Source organism: Xenopus laevis, chromosome 6L, assembly GCF_017654675.1.
Source record: "Xenopus laevis strain J_2021 chromosome 6L, Xenopus_laevis_v10.1, whole genome shotgun sequence".
NCBI classification, from domain to species: domain Eukaryota; kingdom Metazoa; phylum Chordata; class Amphibia; order Anura; family Pipidae; genus Xenopus; species Xenopus laevis.
The window spans coordinates 67714204-67740695 of record NC_054381.1 but is presented as its reverse complement, the minus strand read 5'-3'; the positions used below and the strand labels follow the sequence as shown (position 1 = coordinate 67740695).

At 37.5% G+C, this 26492-nt stretch overlaps 1 protein-coding gene across 1 annotated transcript in view; it reads right to left on the bottom strand.

Annotated features, from left to right (window-relative positions):
* Nucleotides 1-26492, bottom strand: part of elmo1.L (engulfment and cell motility 1 L homeolog) — a gene marked incomplete at its 5' end in the record, with an annotated part of 145803 nt that overhangs the window by 65627 nt on the left and 53684 nt on the right. Inside the window, 2 exon segments of the mRNA NM_001096183.1 lie at nt 6556-6692; nt 20625-20733. Coding sequence (NP_001089652.1) covers nt 6556-6692; nt 20625-20733 — 246 coding nt within the window.

Sequence of the window (26492 nt, the reverse complement as noted above, 5' to 3'; positions counted from 1 at the left end):
TAAAGAGAAGACACTGTTAAGCACCTCTTGTAGTTAAACAACATCTGGATGGCTGCAGATTGTTCATCACTGCACTAATGCAGAAGGTGCTGGCTTGCTGAAAGGGAAATGGTGGCTTAGTGGTAAATACTGATGCTTAGTAGTGCTGGGATCCTGAGTTTCCGACAGGACTGATAATTATCAACATTGGATTTGTATGTTCTTGCCATATCTATGTGGGTTTTTCCAGGGTACATCATTAGCATGTGAATAACGAGTCAGCTGGGGCATGTGCCCAACATGCTCACCTGCACTAGAAACTCCCACCCAGTGCTTGAAAAATAGCACATCAGGGTGGTTTTCTCTCTAAAATATTTATGTTACCTCTCTTAGCCCACAACTCCAGCAAAGAAATACATTATTAAATTTTGAAATGAAAATTATTTTTACATTCACTTCAACAGTATGTATTAATAACCTCATCCGACAGAAACATAAAAAATAAATTCTGCCATTTTGAAACCACTCCTTCAGTCCTATTAATTTGTGACACAGCAAACTGCATCTTGTATTATGTCCACTGACAATTATTAGCAAATGTTTTGCAGCTCTGAGAAAAAAAATTTGCAGGACAGGGAATGAAAAAAATTTGAAGATAATTTACTGGATTATGACTTTCCTGTATAATCCTTAAACACAAAAATAGAGGAGAACTACACACTGAGACATCTCTCATGCTACATTCACTAGCAGCCACTATGAAGCTAATAGTTTACACAGAATGGACATTCTACCCAGAAATGCTTAAAAGCTTTATGTTCCTGCAACTTTAATCAATGTACAACAGGAGCGTTGTAAAGAAATATCACAAACATATTCTGTGAATTAAGTAATTACTGTATAATACATGCTATAATTGTATCATCTATAAGATGAAGTTCTGTAAAACAGAGAACACGGTTGCATCACGCAGTTATGGCTAACTTAATCTCACATTGTTTACCAAAGAGAGACCAGAGTGCAGCATATCAGATCTGTAGGCCGTTTGGTGTTATACAAATGAACAATAAAGAGGAATAAAGTATTGTAGATTAAGTATCACAGTCTAGATTCCTGTTAATTAGAAAACAGGAGAGATCAATAACAAACAGAGCTGTAAAGTGAGACGTGCCAATGAGAGCAACAGACACACAAGGAATACAAGGGAGTCAGTAAGTCAGAATTTGTGTCTTGCTCAAATTATGCGACCTTGGAGTAAAGACACTTACACATTACAATAGTTTGATATTGTTTCACCTAACAGAAAGCAATATAGTTCTGAATCTTGTCAGTTTGCATAAGCACTTATATGGAAGAAGATTGGGAATCTTAACAGCCAAATACAAACAATGGGGAAGACAGATTACCTATTGAAAACACTCTTCAGTTGTATAGACTAAATTTAGTTTTGTCTAAATGAAATCTGCTTAACTGCTAGTTGATACAGAGGAAGGCATTACACCCCTCCTGAAGCCTCTCTGGGGCTATAAACACGACAAGCACTTTACTAGTCTTCCATTAAATGCATATTCAGGCCCTCTCTGTACTGTTGAAGGAAGGGTTAAACACACTTATACATGCACAAAGCTTGATCTTTCAAATCAACTTGGACACCAGTGGTTCTTTAAAAACAGAGACCAGTGGTTGGACACCAGTGGTTCTTTAAATACTATTTACGATTGATGTTACACAAATTCTCTTGTTGGTGCTGAAGATTGTAATCAGAAAATGCTTCAGTCTCAAATCAGATGGTATACACTCAATCAAGTCATAGTGTTTGGAACACCCAAAGGTAGTACTTGCTTGTCTGGGTGAAAAATCCCCAGCACTAGGCGAAGCTCTAGGGTTGCCATCTGTCCAGTTTTCACAGTACAGTACGTCTTTCAGAAGGACTGTCCAGAAAACTGGCTGTCTGAATTTCCAAATTAGGAATTCTGGATAGGACACTGTAGTTAATGGCATGGCGATCAGCCAATCACTGATCGCTATGTCATAGCCTTGCCTCGGACAAAACAGACAAGCCCCAAAATGACACAGACGTGTGCTTCCCTACACGGAGGTCCCCACCGGAAAAGGTGGAAACCCTACGAAGCTCACAGAAGCAGCATTGACACAACAGGGTACTAACCCTTATCAGCCTTCTTATTGAAGCCTTTCACTTCTCTACTAACTACCCTGACCCTGCCTTTCCCTCCTACAGTGAGCTATTACAAAACTTTCCTAGCACTTCTCCTATACAGGAACCTTCCCCTGTTCTACGTCCTATGGAGCACACAACCCTTCCTCCAGCAAATAGGGAAAGAAAAAGAGGCTGATTACGTGTGCTTCCCTTATATTAAACAGAACATGACATCTACTGGTCAGTTACTGAACTGCCAGGATAATAAAATCTCCCCCTCCCAACTGTAATACTAGACCTAGCTACTAGACCTAGTGCTCGAATGCAACCTGCGCATTAGCAGAGGGGAATGCGAGGAGAGCATCTGATGGGAGGGGAGCGTCTTAAGGGGTGGGGAAAAGGTCTGATGGGAGAGCCACAGAGAGGTGAGAGGAGAGCGCAACACAGGGCAGTGTACAGGAACTAGAGGTAGGCAGAAGATGGTTTTAGAGGTATGTGTCTGGCTCCCCTCTGTTGTTGTGCCCTAGGCAGGTGCCTCTTTTGCATACCCCTAGTTCCGGCCCAGCCTAGCTGGTTAAGTACATTCCTGGGGAACTAAAAAATTAAAGGTTTCTAAAACCGTTACCTTCCTACATGAACAAAGGTAAAGGCACTGCAGAGTGTTATATTGTCACTGTGCTCTGTAGCGACAAAACAACTGCACTGCTCAGTAGATAGAATTCCACCAGCCAGATAACCAGAGAGTAGAAAAATGAATGGCTTTATTTTTTTAAGTGTATAAAATAAATTTAAATTGCAAAGTGTATTGTAATGCTCTAAATTGTCTATGGTATTGACTACATTGTCCAAAATATTATAACTTCAGCCACTAAGTATCTATTATTAAAACAATGAGAGGAAGCATATAATGAAGAAAAAATGAAAATTATAATTATTACATACAGTATCTTAGGCAGTTAAAAGCTATATACTTCTGTAAGCCTGAACATCCATAACAATAAATAAGAAATATGTATAAAATAGCATGCATAAAATTGTTAAAGCAAGCTTTAAGATATCCGAGTGAGCAGAATATAAGTGCAGGGGCTGTGACAGCCTTTATGGGCATGCTGTGTTACTATAAGATTCAGAATTATTATGCCTGTAAGGGAGAAGAGAGTGGTGAGTGGTGAAATTGATTCACCTGTCAGTCAACAAAAAAAATAGGACTCCCACAGTTAGCTCAAAATATCTGAACTACTTAAAATCTGATCACGAACTAATAGTATTATTTAACAATCCTAATTACACACGGATTGTAATAAAATGACAGTTACTGTTAACTTTCAGTGCTAAAGAAATGTTATCCATGCCACTAAATGACAGCAACATTCACAGCAGCTATGTCAAATCTAGGAAGGCTGGACTTTTATGCAATTTCATTTTAATGTCCCTATGGATGCCAATCTATTGCTAACCTGTACCTATTAAGTATTCACAACAAGTTAAGGTAATTGTAGCTGAAATTACTGGTATGGCATGCTAAAATAATATATGGTAATAATCCCATTTGCACTATGTAATCCAAGGACAGTTGAAATTCTTATTTAAAAAAAATATACTACTGAACAGTTTTAAATAGGAACACAAATCTTGCATTAATTATAAATTAATGGAAGCACTTTTATTAGGAGGTTGTAAAAATAGTTTTCAATGTATTACTGTTCTTCAAATATTCAGATCAAAGGTTAAAATATAAGACATAAAAAAGACAAATGATACATATATTAAATGCATTCAAGTTTGTCAGGACAGCTGAAACTTTTTATTATTGGGGACAAAGAGGCCAATAAAACATGTAAAATACAATCAGACATATTAAAATAGAGAATGAAAAGAATACTTCAGTGAGAAGTAAAGTAAGAAAGAAGGGGTAGGACCAAGCACAAGAGATAGATGAGACTTGGCAAAAGAGGTTTAATGTTTCTAAATGCAAGGTTATACACTTTGGTAGAAATAAAATAAATGCTATTTATATTACATAAAAGCATGATGAGGAGCTCCTCAATTGAGAAGGATTTATGGATTTTTTGTGAATAACAATTACAAACATGTAACTCCAGGAAGTGTCACTCAATGGCTACTAAAGGAAATAAAGTACAGTGTACGGTTATATGCATATAAAGGGTTGTAACTCAAATGATGAAAGCATAATTATACTGCTTATGCTGGTAACAAAGCTTAACCATATACTGCTATATACTGCTTATTCGGGTAACACAGTTTATCCATATACTTGCAACAGCTAGATACTGCTTATTCTGGTAACACAGTTTATATCCATACTTGTATCTGTTAACCCCAATAACTTCTGTCTGTTAGGCCTACTCTGCTTTAGTGTCTCTGATAAATATCTCAAACAAACATCTGTGTCCATGCTCGTCACCCCCATTCTGAAAAAAACCCTCTCTTGATCCCTCCTATCTTGACAACCTCCGACCTATCTCTCTGCTACCTTTCCTCTTTAAACTACTTGGGCGCCTAGTCTACAACCGACTAACCTCATTCCTCTCTGACAATAACCTGCTGGACCCCCTACAATCTGGTTTTAAGCCACAACACTCCACTGAAACTGCCCTGACCCAACTAACTAATGACCTTATAGCCAACAATCATTTCTCACCACTAATACTGCTTGATCTCTCAGATGCATTTGACACTGTAGATCACCCTCTCCTCCTCCAGTACCTCCATTCACTTGGCCTTCGTGACACAGCCCTGTCCTGGTACTCTTCTTACATCACCAATCGTTCCTTCAGTGGCTCCTACAATGGAGTAGCATCTTCTCCCCTACCTCTTTCTGTTGGGGTTCCTCAAGGCTCTGTCCTGGGACCCTTACTATTCTCCCTCTATACTTCCTCCCTCTGCAAATTAATCAACTTGTATGGTTTCCACTACCACCTATATGCTGATGATACTCAGATCTATCTCTCATCTCCTAATCTCAACCCAGAACTCCTAACTTGCGTCTCCTCCTGCCTGTCCGCTATCTCTACCCGGATGTCGCAAAGCTACCTTAAATTAAACCTCTCAAAAACTGAAATGGTTCTCTTTTCTCCAACTAACACCAGTAACATCCCAGAAGTATCCATCATAGATAACAATTCTACTATCACCCCCTCTCCCCAGGCCCGGTGCCTTGGGGTTATACTAGATTCCGCCCTGTCATTCACTCCTCATATCCAGTCACTTATTAAATCATGTCACTTCCACCTAAGGGACATATCCAAAATACGATCATTTATCACCCAAGATGCTGCCAAAATTCTTATTCACTCTCTCGTAATATCACGTCTAGAGTACTGTAACTCTCTTTTAATTGGCCTTCCGCTCCAGAGACTGTCACCTCTCCACTCCATAATGCGCGAGGCTCATACACCTCAGTAACCACTCCTCCTCTGCCTCGCCATTCTGTCAATACCTGCACTGGCTTCCCCTTTCAGAATCAAATTCAAATTAATGATCCTGACATTCAAAGCACTTCATAACTCTGCCCCACCTTACATCTCTGAACTCATCTCTATATACTCACCCAACCGCTTACGCTTACTACACTCCTCTACTGACCTGCTACTCAACTCTTCTCTCATTACCTCCTCACATGCTCACATTCAAGACTTTGCCAGGGCTGCACCCCTCCTCTGGAACGCTCTCCCATGGTCTGTCCGACTTTCTCCCAACCTTTCTGCTTTCAAGAAATCTCTTAAAATTCACTTCTTTCGAGAAGCCTACCCTCACTCTGCTTAACTACCAAACCCAACACCACATACAATACCACATTCCTCACCCACTTAATTCGATCTTGCTCACTCCCACACCTTGTGTATTACTCCCTTCCCTTTAGAGTGTAAGCTCTTTCTGCATAGGGCCTTCCTCTCCTTTTGTACCGTTATTGATTGTGATGTATGTAACTCCATATGTTCTATGTATATAATTCATGCGATTTAGTTGTATAATCACATTTACTTTACAGTGCTACGCAATATTTTGGCGCTATAGAAATACATGTTAATAATAATAATAATTTTGCCTCTTTATAGATCCCTGGTAAGACCTCGCCTTGAGTATGCCATGCAGTTATGGGCCCCAGTCCATAAGTATGATATTAACAAGCTAGTGCAGAGACATGAAACTAAACTGGGACAAAGTATAGAAGCGTAAAACTATGGGAATGCCTCTCAAAACAGTATGTATACTCTTAGTATACATAATCCTAAATGTGCTACAGTACATTTATAATGTGGCCACACCGTACCAAATTACTAATTAAAAAGTATTATTAGTTGTTTCAGTAGTTGCCCTGGTGTAGTTATCCACACACTCAAGTACTGTATGTTTTAAGTAAAAAAACAAAAAAAACAGCCTTTCTATTCCTTTACCTTATTGAAGTCTTCAGATGTAGCTCTCATCTCTTTCCATGTCTTGTTTAACAACTGAATGCATATACAGAAGAATTCCTCAAATGATCGGTCATGTGTGAAGAACATTGGGTGGAAATCATTGCATGTTTCACTGGCTACAGAAGAAAACAATACAAGGCAATAGTTTAAATGTACAAAACTTACTATTGTAAAGTAATTATTCTCTTTGTTTTTACATGTCCCTTAAAACTATATCTTTTCAAGTGAGGGGAAAAAATTCTATAATCTTTTGAACACCTACTCATGTCACAATCACTTATGCATGCACAATTTTGTCACACCATTAATGACTATAATAATATTATCAATATTCCTGTTTAACTCTGTTCTTTCTAGCACTGTACATTATTATAACCTTTAATATACACAACACAATACCCAAGGATAAACAGCACATTAGGCACTAACATAGGAAATGCAATGGAGCTTATTCTTTTGGCACAAAAGATTACATTTTAGCACAAGACATCACTTTTCCCAGGCTCAGAAAACTAGTGCCAATAAGCTCCATTCTTTGAGCCAGTGCGTAGCCATGTTCATAAGAACATGCTAATATGCAAACCATAGACTTGAGCTGGCGTTGTGAATATACATTAGTTCACAAATGCTTTGTTTAAACAACAAATGCATCACAAGGACACTCCAAAGGTGTTTATGATGGGGCAGAACACAGATGAAATGTGTTTTCCTAATATTATTTTTGTGTGTCTTGCTGGATGCCGTCTCATAAATAACATCAGCGAGTCCATGCAAAGCACTGGTAAACAAAGACAAACCTGGTGATTTACCTCCTCTTGTGCAGTGTGCATTGCAACAGATTTTTGGAACTCTGTGTAGTACTGTCTGTCATTGCAGACCTGTGGCTGCCCAGGGGAATTGTAAATGACCTCTAAAATGTACATAAAGCTTGCATCAGTACTAAGTAAAGGAAAACTTAAAAAGGAAAATAGATTTCTACATTTCTGCTCAAGAGAGGAGATCCACATTACAAACTCACTACAACGGACTATATTTGGAACGACTAATAGAACTGATCTGAACTGTGCCCCCCCCCCATGCAGTTACAGGTTGGCTGGTTACTTCCATATGCAAAACCTGAATATGGCCACTAGTTCAACCGTTAATCATTCTGGCAAATGCATTTTGTACCAATCAAGCTGTAGCCAACTTTCTGCAAATATGTTTTATTTTCATAATTTATTCATAATTTACGAACTATGTTTTCTTGTTTTTGGGCTTTCTTTGGACTCAAGTAAAAATGGCCTCAAGCTAAAAATGATTTGTCAATTATTGACTAGGCATCGCCTCATAACTGTTATAGCATTTATATGCAAGAAACTTACACTCCTTAGACTGCCCCACTGCCCCTAAATCTAATGTTAAAAAATCTAAAATGTAAGGAATAAAAGTAAGAATTTTGCAATATAGCATTTACAAGAATACAATCTCATTGTTTTAATTGTGACTTTTTAATACATTAATGCCTTTAGTTCAGCAACTAAATTGCTGCAGATCAGCAATCTACTGAGCAAGGGCCTGTAAAAAATGAATAAACATAAGGCAGACCAAAGCCCTGAAGGCAATAAGGTGCAATCTGTTAGGCTTCCATAACCATCCAATGCAATTTATTAGAGGAAACAGCCTATGCTTAGTTCATTCAGACACCCGAGGTCTTATAGATTCAGAGCTATTAATAGAGGACCTCGTTATACTGCAAAATTGGGTGAAAATTTCAGTCAACATGTTTGTTTTTATATTTTAATGAAACAAACCCTAAGGGGCAGATTTATCAAGGGTCAAATTTCGAATTAAAAACTACTTCGAAATTCGACCATCGCATTAAAATACTTTGACTTCGAATATCGAATCGAAGGATTTTTCACCGAATTTCGTTTTCACCGAAAATCGTCCGATCGAACTATTAAATCCTTCGAACCGAACGATTCGAACTATTGTAGCGTACGATCGAACGATTTTACTTCGATGTGTAAAGACTTAGAAAATGGTCTAGAAGGTCCCCATAGGCTAACATAGCACTTCGGCAGGTTTAATGTGGTGAAGTATTGAAGTCGAAGTTTTTTTAATTATCGAATGGTCGAATTTTCAAACTATTTTTACTTCGAATCTAATTCGTAGTAAATTCGAAGTCGTAGTATCCTATTCAATGGTCTAAGTATCCAAAAAATGACTTGAATTTCGAATTTTTTTACTTAGAAAATTCCCTCTAATTCACTTCGACCCTTGATAAATCTGCCCCTAAATGTATACATATATATTATGTATGAATTTCAATTAAAGCTGGCCATAGATGTAAAGATTTTTAAAAGATCTTTTCGTTATCGTGAGACCACGATTATCGCAAAACGATCGTTTAAATGTCGATTTGTCCATCAACTAAAAAGACCATTTCAAGCGATATTGGCAGGAAAACTGAGGGTAGCTGACTGCTTGGCCCTGCAAACAGATATATTGCACTGGGACCGATAATTTTTTTTTAACCTGGCCGATCAATTTTCTGACAGATGGCGGACGAAAAATCGTAAGATGCACGATCGTTCGATTCCCACTAAAATCAATCGTTCACCAACGAAAGATCTTTGTGTCTATGGGGACCTTAAGAGTGATTGTTATCCACACCTTATCTGTGCAAAGGAAATGTTGCTCATATTTCAGACATCTCAGGCTATAGGGTAAATTGTATCCTGCTTCTCAAGGCTGAGAAATAAGTTGAATGAAGGAAACTGGTTGCATAGAACCCATTTTTTTGCTTCCCTACTGGAAAAAAAGATAAAAGAACTGCATACAGTCTGTGAGCCCCATTAAATATCCCTGGGCATGACAGTTCAAATAATCAACCTTCCCATCCCATTAAAACGGTCACTCTGCACCTTAGTTGATTGATAATAATAATTATAATAATTTGTTGTTACTAAGATGCATGCTAAAAAGCCATTTAGCATTAGCAAAATCTATAGGGGCCATTTACTACCTGCACTGAAAAAAACAGGTGCAATCCGAAATTTTTTTTTGCACATTGCACCCCACCAGAGGAAAATTTCAGTGGATTCCCATGTGCAAGTAAAAGGATTTTTTCATGGAACAGGCATCAATAGTTCTCCTCCAGCAGATTCCTGCAATGAAATCCAGTTTTAAAAAGTAGCAAACGGTTTTTTAAACATTTGATTTGATGTAGGGTTACACATATTTTTAGTTTCCCAGGTGCCCGCAACCATGTGACTTGTGCTCTGATAAACTTCAGTCACTCTTTTCTGCTGCACTGCAAGTTGGAGTGATATCACCCCCTCCCTCTCCCCCCAGCAGCCTGACACCTGCATTTCCAAAAATATTGTGATGCCCCATCTAGAGGTAGATATGAGAATAAAACACCAAAGTCTGCCCATGACTCCTCCAGTTACATTGAATAGGAGAAACAATAGCCTATCTGAAAGCAGTTCTATTGTGAACTTTGGGCTCTTTCAGAAAGCACAGGATCAGACTTGGTGACCAAAGATGGCTGCCAACATATGAATATTACAACAACAAAAAATAGATTTGTTGGTTCAAGAATAAAATTTTAAATGCTGGGATGAATTATTTGCAATTTTGTAATAAAAACAAAACCATAAATCCGTATTAACAGATGCAGGCCAGAACAGGACCTGTATTAACCGCCTGCCAATGTCAAGCTGTATTGACAGTGCTGACTTTCTCCAGCCAATACTGTGCTCTGCAGATCATGGCAAGTTTTCATATCTGGTGTGAGGTGCAAAGCGTAGCCATAAGGGAATATACATGATATGAAAAAGTTTGGAAACCCCTCTTAACTCTTTGGAGTTTTGTTTCATTGGCTGAGATTTCAAAGTAGCAACTTCCTTTTAATATATAGCATGCCTTATGGAAACAGTAGTATTTCAGCAGTGACATAAAGTTTATTGAATTAACAGAAAATATGCAATATGCATCATAACAAAATTAGACAGGTGCATAATTTTGGGCATATGCTGCTCCTGTATTTTTTTTGGCCTGCCAGACCTGGGTTCTACAGCAACTGTGCCGGTGGCCTGATTACATTCCTTACAGTTGAAATTGACAGTTTAAACCTCTGACATAGCTTTTGTAGCCTTCCCCTAAAGCATGATAACGAACAATCTTTTTTTCAGATGTCTTGAGTTTTTTCACATTTGATTTAACTGAATACTGCTTCACTAAAAATCACTGTTCAGAACACCCCAGTACTCAGATGTTAATGGGAAATTAAAGACATACCACTTATCTTTTTTATTGAAAGTGGAGTAAATTATTATGCAGGCTGAGAGGGGTTCCCAAACTTTTTCATATGACTAAGTGCTATCTAAATGAGCCATAACAGGTATGCTCTTCAGAATGCAGAATTAGGAACATAAAAATGATACTTATAGGTAAGGAAGTATGGGAAACAGTACTAAATGAAAAATTGCTGCCCTCAAAATCAAATATTTTAGTAATCCAATGTTAAACTTTACAATACAATGGTTCATTCTCATGGTTGAAAAAAAAAAAAGAAAGAAAACAGTATATTGTGTATTAGAAATGAAACCTCCAGAGCTAAAGAAATGAGCTATCACACTCCCCAATTAGCCAAAGCATATATACAATTTTAATATTGTCATGATTCCTCTATTTAGTGCCAAATTTGTAAAGAATATACAGCCAGCTACAAAATCTGCAACATTTTCCAAGTGTTCACTGTGTTACTATGTAATAGTGATGTGCGGGTCAATAAATCCTCAACCCTAACCAGAACCTAACCTACTGCTCCTCCACCTAACCTAACTCGTCGTGCTCCCCTCTTTATAAACGCACCCCGCCCCACTGTGACGTCACGAAAGGGGTGGGGCGGGACCTGATTGAGTATATAACAAGTCACAGAGATGGAAGAGGGGCAGTAGAAGGTTATGGATGGGGTGAACTGAGGCTAAAGTTCATCCAGAACCCGCCTGTGGCCTGAAGATGTCGTGCGGAAGTTGGCCCGAACCTGCCCAACCCGTGGGTAAACCCCTGGGTCCAGTGGGCTTCAGCCAAGGTCGGGGGGGGGGGAGGTCAGGGGATGTTTGAGGTGGATCAGCGGTTTTATGCTTTCATTTAATTTATGCTTTTATTAGTTAGAATGTGTGCTTTACAAAAATTTATGTTTTTTTGGGGTCTTTGTACTGTTAGGGGGTCTTGCGGCATCATACGCAGTCAGGGGGCTTTACTTGAAATGATAAATCATATAGGGGTGTCTTCATTTTGGGGCTCCCACGTGCCACATACATTGGGCATCAAACTGTTCAGTGGACCCCTGGTGTTCATATTTAGCGTGGTTTACCTTGGTACATAATGATATGTAGGAGAAAAAATGCTGCAAAGTTGAAGTTGAAAGGTGATTTTCGGAAATGTCATCAAAATCATTACATTTAGGAGAGATTTGCAACTTGATACTTTTGAGTAGAAAGACATGGTTACCCAATTTGGATTCTGTGAAATGTGTACTTTCGAAAACGATATGGTTTTCTGGGGGTGAACATGCTTTTTTTTTTTTACTGTTGTCGCTCATAATGCTGTAAATGTGTTGATTTTGCAGTATCTGGAATTACAGAATTGATAGATCTTATGGGGTGTCTTCATCTTGGTGCCCCTATATGCCACATACTTAGGTAAACTGATACACATTGGGCATTAAACTGTTCAGTGGACCCCTGGCGTTCATGTTTAGGGTATTTTACCTTGGTACCTAACGATATGCGGGAGATGCTGCAAAAGTTGAAGTTGTAAGATGATTTTCAGAAATGTCATAAAAATCATCACAGTAAGGAGAGATTTGCGATTTTGAGTAGAAAGACATGGTTAACCAATTTGGATTCAGTGGAATGTGTACTTTCCAAAAATATATGGTTTTCTGGGGTGAACTTACTTTTTTTGTACCTTTGCCGTTAATAAAATGCTGTAAATGTGTTTATTTTGCAGTACCTGGAATTACAGAATTAATAGCTTGCATGGAGTGTCTTCATTTTAGGGCCCGCCCCTAGAAACCTATGCATATTAGGCATCAAACTATACAGCGAATCCCTGGTGTTCATATTTTGGGTGTTTTATCTGGTTACCTAATGATATGTGGGTAATATGATGCTGTAGACTGAAAGCTTTGAGGTCATTTTTCAAAAATTTCACAAATTTTTATAAAAAAATATAACTTTAGGAAAGAATTTGGTAGTCTGGTGTTGAAATATACATTTACCCATTTTGGATTCGCCAGAACCTGTTCTTTCCAGTAATGTGTAGTTTTCTAGGGTAAACCTACTGTTCCTATAACGAATATTTGGCCTTGAAATCAGAAGTATGCAGTTTTGTGGAGCGGTGCTTCGGGAATTTGGTTGTGTACTGCTTGGAGTTTTGGCCTATATAGGTGAGATCTCCTAAAAACTATAAATTCTATATACTATATATACTATATATACACTATATATATTATACATTCAGGAGACATTGAACTTTCCACATTTGCTGTGTTCTTGTGCATAAAATAAATTATGTTTCTGATAAATGCATTTGGATTATGGCAAACGTTTATATTTTAATTTATAGACACTCAAAAGCCTATATATTTTTTACAGAAGTGGAATAACACCAAAATTCTAGCATGTTTTGAAAGCTTAGGTTGTCCTGAAAAAAAACCCCAATATATTGTTTTCCGGGGTAAACTTAAAGCCCCTCCCCAGCCGTAAAGTGAAAGAACACAGAATGTTCAAAAATGGTCTGGCAACATAAGTACAAAGATTCCAAATTGGCTGGCAGTGAAAGGGTTAAAAGTTTAAAGCAATGTGTGTAGTACAAATCCAACACTGCTGACACCTCAAATAACAACATACCTACAATAAAGTGTGATGATATTACTCTATTGCAGGTATGTGCTAAAACAATCACCTTAAAGGGGCTGTTCACCTTTAAATTAACTTTTATATAATGTAGAGTGACATACTGAGATAATTTGCAGTTTTTGAGTTATTTAGCTTTTTATTCAGCAGCTCTTCAGTTTGCGGTTTTGGCAATCTGGTTGCTAGGGTCTGAATTACCACAGCAAACATGCATTGATTTGAAAAATATATGAATAGGAGAGGGCCTGAATAGAAAGATGAGTAATAAAAAGTAGCAATAACACTACATTTGTAGCCTTACTGAGCATTTGATTTTTAAATGGGGGTCAGTGGCCCCAATTTGAACGCTGAAAAGAAACGAAAGAAGGCAAATAATTCAAAAATAAAAAATGAAGTCCATAAAAAAGTTGGGATTAGCCATTTTATAACATGCTAAAATCTTCCTGATAGGTGAACCACCCTTTAAGCGGAAACCATAACTATCCCCCTCCTGAACATATTGGAGAGTGCCAAAATGCAACCTTCCTATGGGGCTGACATACTGTCAAATGATCTGTAATTTAAAAATCCCTTCTGAATGGCAGAACAGTTAAGGATTAGGTTATACTGGCTTTACCTGGCCAGCAGCACATACATCGAATACAGACACTGTTTTAATTCACAACAATGATACCAATTTTCATTTGCTTTTTATACATAACTTCCAACAGGTGTTGGATGAGACAAATACATATGAAAAGTTGACAGTGAAGGAAAAAGCATGCATTTTAAAACTCGCAATAAACGTGACTGTAAAAGACAAAGTCAGAGCAGCACCACGAATTAATGGCATGCTCATTTTGTTGCCTCTAAACATTACAAAGCAGGTGAAGAACAAAAATAAACCTTCATCTAAACTGAATATAATTGCAGTAATGTAGGAGAGGATGAAAGGTTCACAGTCAGGTGGAAAAGAACTATTTCAAAAGAAGAGCTGATAAAAGATAATCACGAAGAAGCTAATTGCAGATATTAACCCATCCAGTACTACAGGGATCAGCTGTTCCCTCAATGACGCAAATAAAGAATAATTGGATACATTGCTATTGAAATGCAAAATATATCTGCTCATGCACATAATCTCTACTTTTTTTCTATATCAAATGATTTGCTACTCTTGATATGGTAATTATGATGCAGTGAAATCGGTCTTAATTCTGATCTGAGAGTCAGCAATTATAACAAAGATAATGCAGAATGAAATTAGAATATATTATTACAAACAGGCCAGAATGCTGTGAAAATAATAATTTTGTTAAAGATTCTAATTTAATTTTTTATTATTAATACAGACAAATACAGTCATATGAAAAAGTTTGGGAACCCTTTCAGCCTGCATAATAATTTACTCCACTTTCAACAAAAAAGATAATAGTGGTATGTCTTTCATTTCCCAGGAACATCTGAGTACTGGGGTGTTTTCTGAACAAAGATTTTTAGTGAAACAGCAATCAGTTGTATGAAATTAAATCAAATGTGAAAAAATGGCTGTGCAATATGTAATTTTGCTAATTTGAATGCATGTAACTGCTCAATACTGATAACTGGCAACACCAAATTGGTTGGATTAGCTTGTTAAGCCTTCAACTTCATAGGCAGGTGTGTCCTATCATGACAAAAGGTATTTAAGATGGCCAAGCAAGTTATGCTTTTGTTTGACTCTCCTCTGAAGAGTGACAGCATGGGATCCTCAAAGCAAATCATGGTTTAGGGGAAGGCTACAAAAAGCTCTGAGGTTTAAACTGTCAGTTTCAACTGTAAAGAATGTAATCAGGAAATGGAAGGCCACAGGCACAGTTGCTGTAAAACCAAGGTCTGGAAGGCCAAGAAAAATACAGGAGCGGCATATGGGGAGGATTGTGAGAATGGTTACAGACAACCCAAAGATCACCTCCAAAGACCCGCAAGAACATCTTGCTGCAGATGGTGTATCTGTACATCGTTCAACAATTTAGTGCAATTTGCACAAAGAACATCTGTATGGCAGGGTGATGAGAAAGAAGCCCTTTCTGCACTCACGCCACAAACAGAGTCACTTGTTGTATGCAAAAGCGAATTTAGACAAGCCACAGTCATTTTGGAACAATGTGCTTTGGACTATTGAGACAAAAATTTAGTTATTTGGTCATAACAAAAAGTGCTTTGCATGGCGGAAGAAGAACACCGCATTTCAAGAAAAACACCTGCTACCTACTGTCAAATTTGGTGGGGGACCTATCATGCTGTGGGGCTGTGTGGCTAGTTTAGGGACTGGGGTCCTTGTTAAAGTTGAGTGTTGGATGAATTCAACCCAATATCAACAAATTCTTCTGGATAACGTTTAAGCATCAGTTACAAAGTTGAAGTTACACAGGGGTTGGATATTCAAACAAGACAATGACCCTAAACACACTTGGAAATCTACAAAGTAATTCATGCAGAGGGAGAAGTACAATATTCTGCAATGGCCGTCACAGTCCCACGACTTGAATATCATCGAAAAGCTATGAATTGAAGCAGGCTGTCCATGCTCGGCAGTCATCAAATTTAACTGAACTGGAGAGATTTTGTATGGACGAATGGTCAAACATACCGCCATCCAGAATCCACTCACTCATCAAAGGCTATAGTAGGCGTCTAGAGATGCCTCCTTTGCAAAAGTGTAAAGTGCCTTTTACATATGGGGAGTGCTAATGATATGGCTTTAACTCACTGAACCAAAAATTCCAGCCGCACTGTATACAAATAATAGTAAAGAAAAGCCTCAGAAAATGCCATTGGCATTTTCAATCAAACAACCGGCAATTGTCCATACCTCCCAATTGTCCCGTTTTTAGAGGGACAGTCTCTCTTTTGACAGCTCAACCTGTAGTCCCTCATTTGTACTCTGCACTGAACAGCCAGAAAAAGAAACACAGTATCTAACTTAATTGGCTTTTGGCAGAGAGCCCAGAACAGCCACAACAGTAGACAAGATACATTTGTAATAATTCAAATGTATCTAGATAAGCAATCTATATAAGCAAATAAGTAATTGTAAGAATATAAGATAACAAGTCCCTTGGGAAAAGTTAGACTCAGCTTAAAGGGCAATTCACCTTCATTAGCAAAACTGTAATAACTGAAAAAACACATTAATATGTTCAAACTTTTATAACCTGCGAAATTTTTTAAAACTTGCAAAAAAACATACAAGACCATGTTTCTAAAATATTACATATATTTATGCATGGATAGATAAATTTAGGATTTTATGCATACAGGTTGAATTTCTACATGAACTACAGGTATGGGATCTATTAATTGGAATATTTTAGACCTTGAGCACTCAAAATAATGTGCAGAAAGTTGGCTCAGTGACTAGCGCTGGGGTCCTTCCAGCTCCAGTCATTTGTGTGGAGTTTGTATGTTCCCTGCATCTGTGATTGTGTAGGGTTTCTCTGGGTACTTTGGTTCATCATAACTGAATCCTGATAATTTGATCCTACGGTTTATGAAAGAGATGGACCTTAGAATATAAACTCAGCTGGGAGCCTATAAATCTGATGAATGACGTATAATCTATGCAAAGCACGCTGCAGATACAGTTGAAAACTGACTGGATTTTTAGGCTAATCACCTATAAAAGTGAATGTGGATTGAATGGACAATTACATTTCCAATGTTTCCTGTAAATAATGTAACCTGCGAGGTGCGGCTACTGCAAAGTAAGTAGTGTTACAAGGAAGGGGGGCCCTTCTTTCTGTCCCAATCTCAGTAGTGAACAACGAGCACAGAGGCATGGTTTGACTTCATTTCTTGGCGGCATTGAGCCTTTGCATTTTGACACGAAAGGATAAATTAATCTTGGATTCCATGGATGACTGATTGATAAGTACTATCTTGTCATAACATTTGGACATCTCAAATCTATGATAGTTGAGCTCTCAACATATATATATATATATATATACATGAAGATACTATGAAATTGTAATCCCGACCACTATCTATGACGGCACTGACTTGTTTCCTTAACATGCCGTCAGTACAACATGGAGACGGCTATAATTTCATACATGCAAGGTATTTAATAGTGCCGGAGTGGAAACATATAGGATTAATTAACTACTGTTTTGATGTTCTAAAGGAATCACACACCAAACATAATTGAATGCAGAATTTAAACTAATGCTAATTCCCCTTTACGTCTGTGCACAATTGCTCACACCGCTTCTGATTTTGGATTACAGTATGGACAGAATTCGAGGTTTATAATTTATAACAGCATACCTCGATACCTAACAAAATTGGAATGGACATTTGTTGACATCGGGAATACCGTAACTACATAGACGCATTTATTATTTCAACAAACATTGAGTTATATAGGGGCCCCTTAAACTTAATCTGCATTGCCATTATTTTTATGGGTTTGGGTGTTTAATTGTGCTGGTATATTACGATATGGATTAATAAACTGTATTTTATTTTTACATGGTAAGTGGATGGTATTACAGTTGCCTGGGGGTTAACTCCTCTAATGTGTTTTGGTTGTTCATACGCTGCAGATGCTATATAAATACCAGAAAATAACTAAAAACAAGGATTTTCTGTTATTAAATATAATCAGTATGATTTCCTTTGATTTCCTTTTGCCTTTATGCTAGTATAGTTATCATCAAGTACAATTAACTGTTTTATTTTTTACAGAGACAAAGAAAATTGTAAAAAGGATCAAAATTATTTGCTTAAAATTGGAAAATGGCCCTCCCATATTTCTAGCCCACTAGATAATGTGCTCCCAGATAAAAGATCCCATCCCAGTATGTACTTTGTTTTTGCTCTACATGACAACTTTTCATGTGATCCCAATGTAGTGGTTTCCTTGTAGAAAGAAAATATAACAGAATACAAACCAATAAACAATTTTACAAAAGCAACAAAACGCCATCTCATACCCCCATGCTGCCCAGCAACCACCTGCTCACTGCCAGCTCCCACCTCCATGGTTCACTGCTACCTACAGAGGCCTTGGTGTGGTGGGAGTGGATGGGAACTGAAAAAATGTTCCCTTCCCGGAATCGTGCCCCCTCCTGTTTTGCCCAGGGGTGTTGTCTACCCCTAGTTCCAGCCATGTTCTTTTCACAACTGCAGACCAGGAAATTCCATCTCACAAATAATATAATCTAATGCAGGATAATATGAAGCCTTGCCAAGTTACCTACGCTTGATTGCTATTATGTAAATCTGCATCTAATTTATTCCAAGCTAATCAGCCCAACAGTGCTGAGGTTTTGTGAAACATTATTATTTCCTGCTCTAAAAAACAGTATCTTCTCTTAGTAATAAGATTAAAGTTCTGCTAAATAGACAAACATATCTAGGTGATCCTAATGGTTATGGTAAAATGTCACTAAAGGAAAAAGGAAAGTTAAGGTGTGAGTTGTTTGACATACACACTGCATGATATTTTTCTCCTGCATCTTAAGTCCATAAGAGAATGCAGGCAATACTTCTGAAGGTTGTTCTACTGAAGACTTTGTAACAATGAACACTGATTGCAACAACTGAGTGTGTTGTTCTCTGGCTAGATTTAGACCCCAAACCAATACAACCAATTATAATACTGGCATTTTACTGAAGGTTGCATTATTTGCAACTCCATTCAAACTGCTTTAAAAAAAAAAACTTTTCCAAATTCAGCAAGTTTTATTAAACATTAACATTTTGTAGAACTATTGCTACTGACTTGCCTTGATCTGTAATTTTATTCGTAGAACATTTAAAATCCTACTGTAAACTGAAATAAAAATGAAAAAAAAAAAAAGAACGAGAATGTGACTGCCAGAACAAGCTGAATACATGTGATGTGCATTAACTGAAGTGATTCTCTTAGAAGCTTTTACTTCATTATAACCACTACCGTTTTGCATAAACCCAATATTTTCACAATATATATTGTTACTAAAAATGCTAAATCATGGAAACTACATTTGATATGCTTAAAGGATCTGCACATGGTTGTGACTTCTGGTTACCCCCAAAGTAGCTAGAAAACAGTATATGTTTCTTAAATATTACAAGCAAAGAAACACTTAATGTAATTTAGTAGATACACTGTAAATTTGCTACTTATATAACAGTATGTCATTTATTTTTCTTTCACAAAAAGCTATTATTGTAACATTGTTTATACAGTACATTCTAGATGAGCAAACATATTGCACTATGTTGCAGTTAGCCTGTGAAAAAATATGATACAAATTCTTCATATAAATGTAAAAGAAAGGATCACAGAGCATTCATAATAGTTTTCTCGATGTTAAAATATTGTGGCCCAGAAATACAACAGTTGTATATGCTAAAAAGTCCTAGACACTGTAGTGTATAGGAGAAACTGTAATATCAGTCTGCTGTCATTGGTTTGTACAGGTATGGGATCCATTATCTAGAAAGCTCAGACTAACAGGAAGCTTATCTCCTATAGACTACATTTTAATCAAATAATTCAGATTTTTAAAAATGATTTTCTTTTACTCTGTAGTAAAAAAACAGTACAGTGTACTTGTGATCCTAAAAAATGATCATAATTAAGATATATAATAAATCCTTATAGGAGGTTTATTTAACGTTTAAATTATTTTTAGTTGACTTATAGTATGGAGATCCAAATTACAGAAAGACCCCTTATTCCGAAATTTCAGGTCATGAACATTCTGGATAACAGGTCCTATACCTGTATGTATCTCACTTTTAATGTGTAATGGGGTAGGCTTGATATATCAATAATTGGGGTTCAAAATATTGCCTAGTAATGTGACCAAAATAAAACTAGCTGTTAAAGACAGAACTGAGAGGGTACAAAATGATGCCAAATTAATTACAATGTATAAGATATTTGAGGAATATAAATAAAAGTAGGTAAGGATTGGTTCTACTATTTTGGACCTCCAGTCCAGGGACACAGCCAGGGCTGGTGGTGTTTATTCAGAAACACCTATTATAAGCTATGATGGGAAGGGGTTTCTATATGGTAATCCTTTCTGCTAGGAGGTAGTGGCTGGAGTTTAATGACTGAAAACTAAAAACCATTTGCTTGTTTAGAAAGTAGTTAAGAAAATAGGTACAACTCACGGAGCTCTCCCACTTTTAATATTTCACAAAGCATCTTGGTCAGTTCAATGCTGCTTCGGCCAAATGGACATTCATGTTTATCTTCCCGACTGCTGTTTTCCAAGACAATCTGAAACAGAAACCATTTTCAGCAGATCATATCTAGGATGATCTTTCCTAATACTTTATTCCATGGAGTACACCAACCATTAGCTGATCTTTGGAAATTTTTAGTTTATAAAAGGTTGGTTACTTTAATGATTTCACTGAATTTTATTTTAATTTACTGTATAGTAAACACAACAGTTTGAACAAACGTTCAGCTAATGTACGTAAGTAACATCATACTTCTTCAGACTTAAATATCTGATTTTTTTTGCAGTTCTCATGATGTTTATTTGACAACAGTTTTCTTATTACACATTTTATATGATGAAATGTTATCCAACTACAAAATGGTGGGAGAAAAGAAATCACAAAGTAGTAGAAAAGATAAGACAAAGAAGTACACAATAAATAAAAAGTCTGTAGTGTGGCCATCCTAAAACTGTCAATAAATCTGAGTTTGTAGTTGTTTATGGAGAATATGTATTGACTTTTTAAAGTAAAACATATTCATGTGCAGCACATAGCTTTGCTATTATTAGACTGAATGGAGCCTTTTGTGGCTTTCATTTTTCATTCATCTTCAGAAATAAGAATTTAGCTAATATTCAATCCGGCTCCATATGCCCCTCTAAGGATTTTTACAGTTCAAAAAGCTTTACTTAAATTGCAAAGAAAACACAGGAGTTTAGGAAATTTTTTTTTATAGACACACAAGTCTATAAAAATTTTAAAAAATTTATTTTATAGACACACAAGTCTATAAAAATTTAAAAAAATTTATTTTCAGTTTTTTAATTTGTCCAATTGCTTTTGAGCAAATTAAGTGCTCAAACATGAAAATTAAATTCCTCACATGTTTATGCAGAAAGGCTGCAGTTCAACTGAATCTGAGTTGTTTTATTTAAAATTCATTGTGGTAATGGCTGTCTCTGTGGTTTATGGACCTAACTGCGTATATATATATATATATATATATATATATATATATATATATATATATATATATATATATATATATATATATATATATATATATATATATATATATATATATATATATATATATAAGTCCACGAAGCATGAGTGCACACTGGGATTTAATAAAATATAATTTTATTTGGTTACATTAAAACAGATCAACGTTTCGGTCCGTACCTAGGACCTTTATCAAGATACAAATTGTTTTAAAATGAACCCTTAAATAAGGAAAGGGAAAAGCACTCACCCAATCACGTGCAGCCTATAGGATCATGTGATCGAAGAAGACAGGACCAATCACCAAGTAGGTATATTAACCCTTTAGTGTAATTAAAAACACTGTTGTAAAAAATAAATAGAGAAAAATAATAGTACAAAATCGCTTTACAGCACAAGTACTAAATTCTATCAACTAGACAACCTGTATTAAGTAGCAGAGTAGGAAATTCATTGTAGCAACATATTTACAATATTCAGACGTTTAAGAAAATGTTACATATTATATACAAACGTCGCACCGAGGTATCCATAAGTAACAAAAGGATAGGGGAATTTCCAGAAACTTGAATAGACTGATCTTTGTTTTAGAAAGCAGGTTAATGGACAATTTTCGTTTAAACCTGATGGACTAAGGGTATTTAGGGTTTTTATCCAAAATACCTCCTTTTGTAAGAGGGCATTGGATCGGTCTCCACCCCGTCTCAGGGGTGGAATATGATCGATCCCAATATACTTGAATGTGGGGAGTCTATGGCCCTGTTCAAGGTAATGTTTCGCCACCGGCTTAACTGTTTTCCCATCACGAAAAGCTGTACTTATTGCGGATCCATGTGCATCCATCCTCAATCTTAGTGTCAAATCAGTTTTCCCAACATAGGACAAGCCACAGGGACATGTGATCAAATAAATCACATGTGTGGTATTGCAGGTAATATGATGTCTAATAGCAAATCTTTTACCTGTGTGGGGATGTAAAAAAGATTGTCCTGGGGACATGAAAGGCATGAGGTACAGGTCGGACATCTGTAGCAACCTGGCTTATCGTGGGTTAACCAAGTACGTTTTGGATTATTGTAACACAGCACGGGGTCATTTTTTACCAATATATCCCGCAAATTGGTGCCCCTTTTATAACACACCTGTGGGGGATTAGGGAGAATTCTAGCCAAATCATTATCAGAATGAATAATATTCCATTGCTTTCTGATGAATTTACTCATATTTTTTGTGTGTTGACTGTATTTGGTACTAAACACAACACTGGGCTGTCTAGCCCCCCCAATGGCAGGCTCTTGGCAGCGTTTAGTAGCCACCCCTAATGCGTCATGTAGCATCTTATCTGGGTACCCACTCTCCTTAAATCTGTCCCACATTTCTTTTAACTGCCCATCTCGAACCACCGGGTTCGAGTTGTTTCTCAACACCCTGCAAAATTGTGAAATGGGAAGAGATCTTTTCATCGAAATTGGATGGCTACTTTTGAAATGTAAAAGAACATTTCTGTCGGTCGGTTTGCGGTATAGTGCTAAATCTATATTTGGACCATTTAAAGTAAGGGCAACATCCAAATAAAATTATATTTTTATTAAATCCCAGTGTGCACTTATGCTTCGTGGACTTATATACTTATGTTTATATGAGTAGCACCTGGGTGCATCTTTGGATTTCAGTGGAGTGCGGATCACGAAGGACTTTTCTGTTATACTACCTACAATTGGTATGTGTTCCAGCACCCCTGCTATTTTTGAAAAAGTGAATTTTTGTTCCTGTCTGCTTAATCAGTATTTGAAAATATAAGGGATATCACATAAGCGTCCCAACCATGGAGGACTATATTGATCGAGCTTGTTTTTCTATTGACTATGCCGAAACCTGGCATTTCACGGAAGCGGACGCTGACTGTGTGCTGTGGCAACATTCCCATAAAGATCTGCCCTATAAACAGAATGACAAAGATATTTGGGCTGAATGGGAAAGACTTCGAAGAAAAGAGGTGGACCTTGATCTACATGGTGTATTTCTATCCGACTACTACAGAGCGAAACGCATACCTCGAGGATTTCGTATCCATAACGTACCAACTATTGGACTATCCAACCCCGAATTCTGCAAGAAATGGATCGGAGTTTTGAACCAATGCTCCTTCGATTTGATGATATTAGTGCTGGAGGAGGTATCGGGAGATCTCACTAAGGTGCGCAAATCTCGCGCGACCTTCGAACAGGAACACACCCGCCTGCTGAACGCCGTGCCGGTACCTGAGGCAATGGGCCGCATCGAGTTACAGCTGGAGACGTATAAACAGGATCTTCTCCGTTTTAAAAAAGAAAAATTGAGGCGAGTAAATGAGGACTACACCGCATTCCGGGTCTATCGCTGGCTCACTGGGGAACGCTCACAAGGACCGTATACCAACAGGTTCCGTCGACCACAACGACGTAAGTTTAACAAACCCCTTAACACTATAGATACCAGTTCGGGGGACTCGGAGGGTGATGAGCACCCGACTACTGCCAAATCCAGTGTTAATTCTAGACAGGATGGGGATGCTAACACATCAGGTCCTTTTTTAGACGACCCCCCGCCAGTAATCGACAGGCCCCCTTTGGGCCGCGGCAGTGCAAGACCAAAGGTTACCCAACCAGAAGAGGCAAGAAGGGGAAGAAGTCGCAAAAATTGACATTCCCAATATATAATTTGTCTAACCACACCTTGACCTCAGCTGAGACACGCTTATTAAACAAGGGGTTATCTTTTGTACCAACTGGCCGCTTTAATACACTGGACTGGGAGATTGATTGTTTCAAGTTTGGTCGTTTATTAAGCTTAAAAGATCACTTTAAGAACTCTAGTCAGGATTCGGTGTTACCTACATCGTTCAGGTTAAAGAGCACATTTAATCCCCCCATGACGAATCCGGCTATTAGATTGTTTATGAAAACTGTGGAAGGAAACATATCTACACACATACCTACTGATACCCACCTGGATAATTTGACAAAAGATGAGCGATCAGCCATCAAAACCATTACGAGTGATAAAAATATTGTCCTTCGTCCAGCTGACAAGGGGGGCGGGATTGTTCTGTTGAATTATTGTGACTATAAATCCGATATTGTGAAACTGCTTTCTGACTCGAATACTTATGTAAAACTACAGGGTGACCAGATTTCTCGCTTTAAAAATACAGTATTTGATGTAGTTAATGAAGCATGTATGGCAGGGGTAATAAATGCACAATTAAAAGATTTTTTGTTGCAGCAACATCCCAAATGTCCAGTTTTATATACCTTACCTAAGGTACATAAGAGCCTCACCAATCCACCCGGCCGGCCAATTGTATCTGGACGAGATTCTCTTCTCCATCCTTTAGGGATATACTTAAGACACTATTTTGCAACCAGTAGTACAAAATACCCCTACTTATCTGAAGGATACCCCACATTTACTTGAGTGTCTCAAAGGCTTATCTTTACCTACAACTGGTCCATACTTTTTAGCAAGTATGGATGTCGTGAGCCTCTATACTATCATTCCCCACGACACAGGCATTAATTCAGTAAAAAAATCACTAGAGGAGTATACTCCATACTCAGGCCCTCCGATTGCATTTATCGTGAAACTACTTGAATTAACATTGTCACTAAACTATTTTCGGTTTGAAAATGATTTTTTCCTGCAAACCGCAGGTACCGCAATGGGTGCGTCCATGGCACCGGCCTATGCAAATTTATTTTGATGGTATTTTTAGTAGTACCATTTTGACCTTGTGTAAGACAAAACTCAGTAAAGGAAAACCTTTAGAAATAGTCAGGCAATTTATTCTTACATAATACAACATAACAGTTTTGTCTGGGTAAGCTGTTGGAGTAACACACAGAATGTCAGCCAAGGACTTACCAAAGACACACCTCTTGGTCCAGGCATTATATAGCTTTCAGAAGGCTTTTACAATAAGTGTGACAAGGGTTTCACAGAAATACCATACATAGTCTGACTCCTCCTTGTACAATTAATGTCTAAATGATTTACTTAGTCTTACATGTTATCAAAGGAATGTTGTAACATACTGTGCCTAGCTCCAACGGTCCACAGCCTCGCAATCAGCTATCGGCTAACCAAGGCCATTGTGGTATTTCCAGTAATTTGAGCAGCACTTCAGCAGTAAGGGGCCCCCATCAGACAGACTGGCGTTATGCTGACACTCTGGAATTTAAGTAACAGAGTGATGATCTTTTGTTTGTATGGCCTAGTATAAGCTATATGAGTGACCATTGTCCACAGTAGACCATTAGTCCTTAAAGTCCATCCTGCCTTGGGCCATATAGCGTTATGGCGTCATAGAGGGCGGGGGTGACAAATATCAACCCTCTGACACTAGCCATTCGTCCGTCTTAGGAATTGGACCGTTCCAGATATATATTATATAAAAAATTTATGCACCAATAAGAGCAACAGTTCATTATACCGAAATTTGGTGACAATTTGCTATTTTTTCGTCGCTACATCATAGTTACATAGTTACATAGTTAAATTGGGTTGAAAAAAGACAAAGTCCATCAAGTTCAACCCCTCCAAATGAAAACCCATCATCCATACACACACCCCTCCCTACTTTTAATTAAAATTCTATATACCCATACCTATACTAACTATAGAGTTTAGTATCACAATAGCCTTGGATATTATGTCTGTCCAAAAAATCATCCAAGCCATTCTTAAAGGCATTAACTGAATCAGCCATCACAACATCACCCGGCAGTGCATTCCACAACCTCACTGTCCTGACTGTGAAGAACCCTC